This window comes from Trachurus japonicus, chromosome 10, assembly GCF_045865225.1.
Source record: "Trachurus japonicus isolate A0001 chromosome 10, Traja_1.0".
Taxonomy (NCBI): Eukaryota; Metazoa; Chordata; class Actinopteri; order Carangiformes; family Carangidae; genus Trachurus; species Trachurus japonicus.
This window is the reverse complement of record NC_140916.1, coordinates 30,548,709-30,560,757: the sequence shown is the minus strand read 5'-3', so window position 1 is coordinate 30,560,757 and position 12,049 is coordinate 30,548,709. Positions and strand designations below refer to the sequence as shown.

At 41.2% G+C, this 12,049-nt stretch overlaps 1 protein-coding gene across 2 annotated transcripts in view; it reads right to left on the bottom strand.

Annotated features, from left to right (window-relative positions):
- Positions 1-12,049, bottom strand: part of il1rapl2 (interleukin 1 receptor accessory protein-like 2) — a 668,322-nt gene that overhangs the window by 276,816 nt on the left and 379,457 nt on the right. For both annotated transcript variants that reach the window (XM_085788549.1, XM_085788550.1), the window contains exons 3-4: positions 9,267-9,436; positions 7,554-7,657 (exon numbers count right to left, since the gene is read on the bottom strand). In XM_085788549.1, the coding sequence (XP_085644675.1) occupies positions 7,554-7,657; positions 9,267-9,436 (274 nt within the window). The remainder of the gene's footprint in view (positions 1-7,553; positions 7,658-9,266; positions 9,437-12,049) is intronic.

Genomic DNA, 12,049 nt, shown 5'->3' with positions numbered 1-12,049 from the left:
TTGATTCTTCCTCTAGTTGTGTGAAATCAGCCTCAAGAATTCTGTCTAAAAGAAATACATCTATAAACAGCATCACATGTATTGATGTTTTCAAGCAGCTCTCAGCAGCAGCTTCTATTTGTCTTTTATTTAGTCAGAAATTTCTTGGTTACATCAAAGTGAAGCCAGGATGTGTGAGTGCTTCAGGGGTTCAGTGGTGACCTCCGAGAGAGGACATATCATTTACCAGCAGCTACAAAACTTGGGGTGGACCGAGGGCATAGTGTATAAATCAAAGCCTGGGTCTTTTTGTAGATGTCACAGAAAGGTCCACTAATCATTGAGCCTTGAGCCAAGTGAGTTCTGTCATGTATCTAAGAGTTCAACTTAGATTTTTCACACTAGAAACAAAATGAGAAAAAAAGTAGTTCTAATGATAGTTGGTTTTTCTGCATAGTATTGACTCTTGCATGAACTCATGAGATGATCCTATCACATTTCTACAGGCAGGGTTGTTTTGACATAACAGAAAAGAAAGAAGACCCTGCTGTAAATGGCTGACACCACACCACCAACATTCAACGTCCAACCAGCAGAAGTTCCTCATTCTCTGAATGCCTTGTTTCTTGGTCCAAGTTGAGGTCACATAAACACAGTAAATTGAACGAAGAATGAAGCCAGAGAGGGAGAACATGGGGGAAAAGGTAGTAAACAAAAGTCAAATAAAACTAGAGAAGGAGTAGAAAAGAATGGTCTGTAGAAAAGCTCAACATATTCCCCTTGGCCTTGTCTGTCACAGCTTGTTAATCCACCAGAAATGATGTAGACGTCTCAACACACACATCTATCACCCTAGCAAGTGAGAGGTATGGATGGATGGATGGATGGATGGATGGATTGATGGATGGGTGGGTGGGTGGTTGGATGGATGGATGGATGGATGGATGGATGGATGGATGGGTGGGTGGGTCATTGGGTGGATGGCTGGATGGGTGGCTGGATGGGTGGGTGGATGGATGGATGGATGGATGGATGGATGGATGGATGGATGGATGAAGGGTAAGCGGCTGTGAGGAACACCTGTATAGATGGCTTTCCCATACAAATAATAAATGAGGCAAAGAATGAAAACCCATCATCAATACGTAATGAAAACAGATTTTAAAAAATGTATTGTATAAATGTATTTCAGTTAAATTAGTGTTCAGATGTACATCATAGGCTCGTTTCCACTGCAGGAACTTCGGGGTAGTTTTACAGGGCCACTGCAGGAATCTTATTTACAGGAACTTTTACGGGGCCGAAAGGAGTCGCTGCCTTGGGGTTGGTACTCAGTTTGGCCCTGAAAAACTCCCGGGTGGGGTTTGAGGTTCACTCTGTGCTGACTGGTCAAACTCAGAGTGGGACATGAGTGACGCCAAGAGAAAGCGTCTTCACGGTTGAAATCAGTAAAGTCAGTAAAAGACGAAGAAGAAGAAAAAAAAGTATGATCGCATGATTATGTGATGATCGAGAGGGCAATTACAAACCCAGCTCCATTATGTCTGCGCAATCATCGAAACTGTTGCACGTCACTGCAAGGGCCCGACAGGTCTGGTCGGCAGTGGAGACATGGCCTATTTATCTATTGGCTCTGGCTTGATAACGTGACGCATGGAGTTCATGTGAGACATAGCAGCTACTGGTCAGAATAATATGAACTTAGACAACATGAAGTTAGCTCCAGCAGGTAAAAATTACCAGTCTGTATCAACAGACAGCATGAGTTAAGACACATAACACACTGTGTCAATCTGTTTTCTCCCTGTGATGTTGAACATTTTCCAATAACTTTGTGAATCAAGCCGTTTTCTGTTGATATAAAAAAAAGTGTGATTTTAGTTAGTTTTCTCTCAGAGATAAAGAATTTTTGGTGGCTGGGGGAAGTGCAAGATGTATTAACCTCACCAGAGTAAAGTCACCAGGATGTGGTTGAGACGGGTGATGAGGTGCAAAACTGTCTGAGGTTAGATTCAGGCCACAAAACATTTTGAGCTTTAGGAAACATTGTGGTTTCAGATAAAAGTGTTGTTGATATACAAATGACTATACAATTGTGAAACATATCAACTAAAAACACATTTAAAAATTACATTTCTTACTAAATGTATTTGCCGTATGAGTGTTGTTGTTTTTCTTGAGTCTTTGTAGGAACAGAAACAGTGTGAGACTATCAATCAATCAATCAATCAATCAATCAATCAATCAATTTGTTTATTTCGGGCATGTCAATTTAAATCATCATCATCACACTTCATCTTAGTTCAAATAATACAATACACATGGCCGAAAGGGAAAGCAGGAGAAGTAAAAGCTTATCTAGTCCCGCCCCCATTACCCACAGAATAAAAATCTTTGTCATAATCTTTTCTTTTTTTTTTTTACATTTTGATATAACATTCTTTTACTTATGACATTTTGACATAACATGTTACAGCAGTAGGTAGTATACAGAGCTGAAGTTTAGCTCTAGGCAGTACATACAGATTACGTGTGTGTTTGCACATGTGTCCATGTTTGTCCGTCATGAGTGAACAACAGTCTCATCTTGTAGCTTGGCATGTCACAAAGTCACAGAATGGTCCAATCGACAGAGAGCAAAGTCCAGTGTACTTATTATTTGTAGGGATGGTGTGAGAGCCCTTTTATGCCATTTTCTTTTATTCATCCATCTCCTCTGCAGCCTTCGCCGCGTTTAACTTTGCCATATCCTCCCGAGTTTTGGCCACGTCAGCTCGCATTATTGCCACGAATTCACGAATTGCTGAGATGTCGGAGCGCATCCCGACCACAGCACTCCGAGTGGTGGCGTTGTCCCCCCTCGCATTGCTCTGCTCAGTGACGATCTTCCTCATTTTCCGATAGGCCTATTGCATGAAAATTCCGCATCCCAGGGTGAACATTCCAATTGTCATGAACGTGAATATGTACACGTCCTCGACATCCTCCACATCCAGTGCGGCAAGGCAGAGGACTCTCCACTTTTCCCATCCAGGATGTAGCCGGACATGAAGGTCCCGTCCGGGCATTTGGGTTCACCAGAACCTGCACGCCTTGTAGAGAACACTCTGTCAATGGCATTCAGTGACCAGCTCAGCAAATCCATCGTGGACCAGTTGATTGATCTTTGTGTGTCGATTTACAGGACTCAGTGGAATTGACCCTTTGTCAAGGCCCCGCCCCCCACGGTTACTGTTGCTAGGTTGGACAAACAATGGTCACGGAAGGGTCAACTCCCATTGGAAACCATTGAAAATTAGGAAGATTTAAATTGCTAGTAAGGGAAATTTGAATTAACTTACATATCAGAAAAATGGTGTCCGTGATAGAAGACAGACGTGGCTAAAGAACGATTGAACGGGCATTACCCGACTTTTCCGAAAAATGGGGAAAAATCATTGTTTTGGTCACTCACTAGCTAGTAGCTAACGGCGCTAGCTAACGTTAGCTACAAGCTAACGCTTAATCTCCGCCGATCTCCCGTTTCTCCTCGTAAAACTTCACAAAGTTCAAAAGACATTAGCAGCGGTAATGTTACGTTTGCTAGATAACTTTGAAGGTATTAGATCTTCTCTGTTAAAGAACACGACCAGAGAGTGGACTGGAGAATGAATGAGCTTCAATAGCACAAAGTACAGCCAGGGAAAAACAGGCTCACAACAACAACAACAAACAAAACTTTGCAGTTAACCCCTGACCTATGCCTACAGCTCCCCCTAGTGGACCACCCCCAAACCCTATTATTAAGCTCAACTAAATACATAACAGAAAGTTAAAGTAATATTATATACAGTACATAGGCTAAGTATGTTTATTGATGTCTTGTGTTTGGGGAATGGGATAAAAATGACTCAAATACGTTCCAGATATTGTGAGTTGCTACTGCAGGAACCCCAGACACACATTTTAACCATATTGAAAAATTATAAAGTAGTTTTTGCCCAAAAGTTGCTGTCTACCTATCTTGTTTCATAGGGTTTCATTCCAGGGTTGTCCAACCTTAGAATGTTGCACAACACGTGACATGGGGAGAAGCGCTCTGATTGGTGGAACAGCAGACCAATCAGAAGGCCAACAAAGGGTCAATTCTTCACTACTCTGATCTCTCACAGTCTATACAGTCTCTCTCACAGACTACAGTACACAGTAGCTATCCTAACAAGGCTGTACCGCTGCCCAATCAATGCAACTCACTGTTGATGGCTGTAACTGAAGCAGACCATTTTTAGTCATTTACAGAATGCGTAAGCAGAATGAACGATGAAGCGGAGTATCACATCAATTCCTGTAAAGCTGATGTCTTGGAGAGGGGAAACACTGTTGAGCCTTGGCAGCATATGGAGATAAATGAAATATCAAACTGCGCTTTGTGGCATTTTTATGAAATTATGCCCATTTTATCTATCTCAGGTGGATTGTGGTTGCAACTGGGATTAATCTGATGTTTTTTTTTCCCATTGCCCCTACATAGACCTGACTGTCAGGAGGTGGAAATGTGAAATTAATCCAGTAAAAAGTGATGTTCATCTCAGTGCACTGGCAGTGGCCTCACGTATAAGGCAAATGGTGGCGGTTTCCTTACAATAGCAACAACAGTATGCATCAGAACAAGGGTTATGAATTAATTTAATGGTATGTTCCCTGCTGCTTTCGCTGTGCATTGTAACACATTCTAGATACAGCCTTCTAGTAATATAATATGATCCAGTTGGTAGCTCTCCACTTGGATAGGAGGTGCTGTACTGCTATGTGTGTGTATGTGTGCGCGTGTGTGTGTGTGTGTTAATAAGAGACCCTGAGACAATGACAGACACCAAGCCCTAATTAGGTTGTCATGCTGAGAGAACGAGGGAGAGACAGAAAGAGAGAAAGAGGGAGAGAGAGCCTATTAAGGAGGATAGGTGTCAAGCTCTTACAGGAAAAGGAGGTGGGATGAGAGCAGGGGAGGGGGAGGGTGATAAAGGGGGGCAAAGAGAATCGGGTGCAGCCAGGGAGAAACAGGAGGAGTGGGAGAGCCAGAGAGAGAGAGAGAGAAACGAGAGAACTGGAGGAAGATAGAACAGGAGAAGGAGGCAGAGAGCAGAAACAAACAGAGGGTGAAAAAAAGAGGAGCGGTAGAAGGATGCAGGCAGCTGGTGAGATGAAGAGCGAGCAGATTAGGTGCAGGAGAAGGAAAAAGAATAGGTGGGAGAAGGGGACGGGGAGAGGTGCAAAGGAGACGAAGCAGGGGAGAGTGAATGTGCAGAAGGTATGAGATGCAGGGAAGGAAGGAGAGCAGGATCAAGAAGAGAGGTGATACAGAGGTTCAGGAGCAATTCAGCTGGAGTAACTGAGCTTTCTCTGTGCTTAGACAAGAATTTTAACCTCTCTAATTTTGGCATTTTCGTTCTTATTATCATTTTCAATGCACTAACATATAACCAGTAATAGTTGGTCTGTGTATGTGTGTGTGTGTGTGTGTGTGTGTGTGTGTGTGTGTGTGTGTGTGTGTGTGTGTCGGAGCTAGAAAAAGATGGGGTCAGATGGTCAGACAGGTCGTAAACAACCAGAAATAAATCTCTGACCACCAGTGGATGTTGCAAATGTTTAAACTTCTACTCCCAGTTCTCTGATGTCAGGTATGTCTGGCTTATCATTCATTTTTGACTGTTTTACCGAGCTCTATCTAGAAAAGTATGATTCATATGATTTGAAGCAATTTTGTGCATGCCTGTATTTTATTTCAGAACGTTTCAACAATATATCCATGGTACTGTATCTCATTTATGAACACTGAGGCTTCTCAGGCCTGACTGGATGCCAGGTGAGGACAGGATAATTGTGGCTGATGAGGGATCAAACTATATTTTCCTTAACATGAGGATGTTCTTTGATGCATCAATCATTTCAATTGTAGGGGAATTTCAACTTGCAGGCTGTGAAAATGCAATTAAGACCTAATCTTATGACCTACTGTATACTGTAAGAAGAAACCAAAGAAAACTAAATAAAATCTAGATTCATTTTACAAGCTTTCAAATGTGTCTAATGATCATCAAATATTGTGTTTATATTGTCAGATGTATAGGAGCACTCAGGTACTACACTTCTACACATAAAAGTGCACTGACTACATTTTATTCCAAATCTGAATCACTGTTTATGCCAATAGACAACAGCCTTGTCAACAGGAAATAAAAATGTCACTGGGAGTTGTAGCTTTCATTTTGAGTGATATTGTGATATAGGTCAGTCAGTTTTCTATGTGTTCTCTGCCTCACTATTGTTTCATTGATTTTTGGTCTTGCTAACATTATAAACTCATCATCTTTATTTCAGAAGTTGCAAAAACACTCAGTTTTACAAAAATAATTCCAAAGGCTTGTCTTTGAGTGTTACCTGTATTCAATATGTGTTGAACAGTAAAACAACAAAAGTTACAATAGTGGGTTACTCAAGTAAAAAAGAAAGATGGCTATGGATATTAATTCACTTCACTTCACATTCAGTTCACACAAATACACAACCACATACACACTGTCTGCTTGCAGGCGCACAACAAATGTTGCCCTGCTGTTGCACACGAGTTGTGCCCCTCCAACAGCAGCAGCTCTGTGGTATCAAGTCCCACACAGAGTCACAAAATGCCCCTAAAGGAGCTCACAGGACTCAGGCCAAACTCTGCTCTGGTGCCAAGAGCCATACGGAAATATTCAATTTACCAAACTGGCAGCAAGAGATACACACATGCACTCAAGCATGAGCACACACACATTAACACACCTGCAACACCTACTGTAGAAACACAAGAAATGTTTGGAGGTTGTGAACAGACCTCAGCATACGTGATTGAGTAATGCAGTGAATCTCTCAGTGATGATAATGATGATAAAATACTAATATTTCTGAAACACCAGCCATTTGTCTGCTGAAATATTGATCACCGAAGGCAAAGGAGCATTTTCTTTTTACTCAAAATGGATACTGAGCACTTTTGAATAATACAAAAAAAAAAAAAAGAAAAAAAAACTTACATTGCTTTTATTCAAAAGCCAAAAAAAAACACTTTTTGCCCATGCAATGTAAATGGGCCCCCCGGGTCGAGACAGAGCAGACGGAGTCAGAAATCTATTCCAAGGTTGCTCCCATGTTGAAATCAACAATACCGAGGCAACTCCAGCAGCACTGCTGCAGGTCAGAGTCAGGCCAAAAATATTTTGTTTGCATGTGGGTAAACTTGTTACTGTTTTCATTTAGTTTCGCGAAGCCAATGTGCTGGTGCATGGAAATGCAACTCTAAAATAAAGTCTGTGTTTTGTTCTGTGTACTTTGACCCAGCTTCCATCTGGGGAGAGGGAGCAGTGTTTATGCGATATTGGCAAAGTGTTATCAACTATGCACCCAGCTGGACCAGAAATAATCCTGCATCGAGCTTCCTTGGAGAATCTAGGTCTAACCTTACTGTTAGTCATTTTACTTCAGGGTTGATTCATGGCTGCACCAAATTAGTGATTAAAGCAAACTATGACCTATTTGTTGTTTTGTGCAAAGATTACCTTAATACACAGGTGTAGAAGCCGTTGTCTTCCATTTCAGCGGACCTGAACCAGATGGAGTCGTCTTCTTTACTCAGCCTGTGGCCTGAGAAAATGATGGGCTCCTGCAGGATGTAATGCAGAAATGACACAGAACAATACAACGTGAGAGTGTGTATATTATTTGCATATAATACTCATCATACACTCCCTCCTTTGAGGTACCAATCAAAAATGTGGACAGTCTCCTGTTGCAGTGAATGGCAAAATGTGTCCCAACTTTTACTAGTATTGTGCATACATATTATACAATCCCAACTGCTGATAAAAGGGGAACAACTGTATATTGCAGCAGCACATGGGACCACTGTATGATTTATCAGTCCCTCTAGTTTCTGTGCATTAGCTATTACTCAGCCAGACACAAAACAGCGCAAAGTAAGTAAAGACTGCTATAAGATGGCAGTAACCTACTGTACCTTCATTTTATAAAACCTAGTAAAAAGCCCACATGTTGCGCTGGCAGAATCTGACAGTGAAGAGAACAGACATTTATACTTTTAAAGTCTGTTCAGTTAATCTTTGATGTGATATAAAATTGTGATATAATTCAAATTGTTCAGCAGAGTCCACTCAAACTTGCATTTAATTTTCAAATTGAAGAAGCATAACTTCCATTTTCCACTCAAGTTCCTGCAGTGGAGCCAAAAATCAATAGAAGGAGCTACAGCACTGACTGGTATATTGCAATGAAATATTTCCCAGCTGCCCCACAAATAACTTTTTCCTTGTAACTGTGTTAGATATATAGATAATTTATTGTACAGACTCTAGGTCCAATGTTGTAGGGATGATCATGATCATCTTCATATGATTTAAATTTGAAAATGGTAGATCAGTAATTATGCTCCTAGTCACTGATCACTTCAAACCAGTCACCTGTGTTGAATATTCTGGTGAGACAGAAGCTGCGAGCTCTTTAGGCCAATCTCGCACCTTGTTCACTGTGCCGACATGTGACAGACCAGAACAAAACAACAGGTTGGCCACATGTGAGGTTCATATAAACTAAATTATGTGTTATGTACTGTAGCCGAAAATAATCAGTATCATTAGCCAATCACACCTGTCGATGATCAGTATTGATGCCCCCCCAAAAAAGTGAATTCCTCAATTGTTAGACTCTAAAGCAGGGCGGCAAAAAACAAAACTGGCCCGGCAGGGGGTCCAATCTGGCCCTCAGAATGTTATTATGCCAGAGGAGGCATAATATTGTTGAAATTGCACATGTGTTTTTTATCAAGAAATTTCAGATTGTTCATAATATGTTTTGTAAAAGAAAAGTTCATTAATTGTAAACATCTTATAATACAAAGGGAAAAGTTCTTCTTTTTATTTATAGCTTATCATGCTATTATTTTACTGGTCCGGCCCACTTGAGATCCACTTGTAATGTTTGTGACCCCTGAACTAAAATGAGTTTGACACCCCTGCTCTAAAGGTTTAACACTTTCTAACTTCATTCTAAGGGGTTCATACATATCAGTTTTCCTCCTGAAACTAATTATCTTCACTCTTTTATCGACTGCGCTAAATATGGCAAGTTCAGTGTTCAGAATGTAAAAAAGAAATGTTATTAATTGCCTCATGATTTAATTTTATTCAGTTTGATCTGATGTAATTCTATTTAATTTGATTGAACTTAATTGAATTTACTGATGGTTAATGACTCACCTCTGCATCTCCTTTGTTCTTGTACCAGATGAGGCGCAGCTTGGCGTTGGTTGCCATGGTGTAGTTGGTTCTGATGTAGCTGTAGAACAAGGCACATTTGACCCGGACAGGTTCGCCCGCCAGAACATGGTACTCCTTCAGATCCACCGACCAGTCTATACATCCATCCACTGTGAGGAGAGGGGACACAGAAAAGAAAGTGAGTGTCGGTGACATATAAACCGTATTTAGCTTGTATTAAAGTGGTTACACAAAAACAACTCTGCTTTCAACTGCAGTAGGGAGAAACTGATGGACACAGAGAACGAGATTAAAAAGTCAAATAGATTAGAAAGTGAAACATCATCAAAAAATACTTGTGTAAGACTTTATATAAGACATAAAATAGTTTTCTATATTGTACAGAACTTCATGACATGGAGAAAGAATTACAGTGAGCAGGTGTGGGAGAAAATGAAAGAGGAAACGTGTGATTGACAAGAAGTGCATTTTATGGTGTTTCTTTGGCAATAGACTACTTCACTTCCAGGGCAATAAAAGACTGAATGTGAATCTGGGAGTGTTTTTTTTTTTGTTTTCTTCGGAGGAAACGACAGAGCAGAAGATTAAATGTGATACGTAGGCAAAATTTTTTCATATATGTTGAGGGCAGAAACAGCAGGAGCAACTGGGATGATTTAAAAGACGTGTGTGAGTTGTTCTTCTTTCTTTCATACAACCACGTTTGCCTTTACAATTATGAATATACAGTACTGTAAGGCTTCCCCTCTCTGTCATTGCACGGAAAGACAGAGTGGAAAAAGAAAAAGTGTGAAAAACGCAGAAGATGAGATTCAGAGAAAGAAAAGATGGAATGAAAAGACAGAAAAGAGGAGGAGGAGGAATTATGTGGCGAGGACTTTCAGGGTGAGAGCAGGTCAACTGGAACGAACAGAAAACAAGTTGTAGATGAAAGACAAGCAGGAGCTGGTGAGACATAGAGGTCAGCACAGAAAATGACAAGGAGCTCGCCCAAATGGACCTCCACCCTCCCTGCACACACTCTCCCTCTTTTTCTCTCTTTTTCCACTCCTTCTTCCTCGATTTTCCCTCCCTGTGGTCTGAGGCTCATAGACACACTCTGTTTTAACAACAGTCCTCAAGCTGTTGCCATGAGGCCTTTCCTCTGAAACACAGTCTCTATCTTGAAGCAATAGTCTGGATTTGTCATCTCCGCCCCATAAATATCTCCACAGCCTCATATCCTGATTATTATTATCATCATTTGCTTTTTGCTTGTTTATTTTGCACTACTGGCAATAAGCACTGTGTGGATTAGGGATGTAAATTCACACAAATACATTATTTGGGTAGAAAAAGATAATGCTCTCTGAATAGAAATGAGCAGCATCTGAATTTCGTTGAAATAATCGTATTTTATTTTATTTTATTTTTATCCTGGGCGTCTGATTGACACAGTTTACCGCAAACATCACACCATACTGTGAGTCATAGTCATAAGTCAGACAAATGGAAATACACACTCTTCCCACTGAGGATAAATGCCCATAAATCACTGTGATAGAAACTTGACTTTGACTTGACCGGAGAAAACTTGACAAACTGATTGAGATGTTTCTGCAACAGGATTGGGTGCAAATGCAAACAAAAGTGGCAGCTGGCTGCTCAGACACGGCACAGGCCAACAGCTAGGCGGCCGTCATGGATGAACTGCACTTAGTGGTTCTGGTTCTAACAGGCTGTCTTTACACTGCACGGTTCAAGTGGCCCAATTACCATTTTTTCCTCTCAAGTGGCACAGATGGAATCCAAACGGGACAAATACGCATGGAATTGGATATTGTCAGATCAGATTCAGACCCCCGTTACATGTGGAAATAAATCAGATATGATATCTGCCAATACGTCTGCAGTCTAAACAGACAGATTGGATCTTTCCTGGCAATGTGCGTGTCTTACTTCATCAATGATAATAATAATTCCTGTGCCCACACATTTTGCTGAACCTAGTCTGCCGTGTGACCAGCTGTGGTCACTGTTACAGGAATGACAGCGTTTCATTTTCGTGGTGTCCGTGCATCTGTTTTTTTTGTTTTTTTCAAGTGAGGGAGTGTGAAACACCAGATTTTACGTTTTCCTACGAACAAAAACTGAAACGGGCCGAGGTGTAAATGCAGATATCAGGGTCACTTCTGACAGAACATGTAGCCTAAATAGACAGTCAAAAAAATTGGATATCGGCAACAAATTGGAGTCTCTCAAAGCCACATTCACATATTCAAACACACACATCCATGCAGTTTCTCTGACTACACAGCTCTTCAACCACACAGACACACAGTCATACACTGATGGAGCAGCCATCAGAGGCCGCCCAAGGACACTTCAGCAGGAGCTGGCGATCGAACCGCTGACCTTCTGACTAGTGGACGACCCACTCTATGTACCTCCTGAGACACAGCTGAGAGGGCCAGTACAAAAACAATAGAAATCTGGATCCAAGGATTATGTCATCAATTATTGTGTGTGTGTGTGTGTGAGGTCTGCAGCTCAAGAAATCTCCAGCTTCATCCTCAGACATAAAACCCAAAAAGGCAGGTGCTGAAAATAAAAGTCAACTTTTCATGACCGCTGACCTTTAATGGAGCTGGATGTGGAAACTGGGCTACATTAACACAATTTGATACAACTCGACTTGCGACTTGTTTGGTCTGAGTGGTGACTGGACTTGACCGGACTGCTTCTCACCACGCTGGAAGACTGTTGTGACTCGCACATGTGCG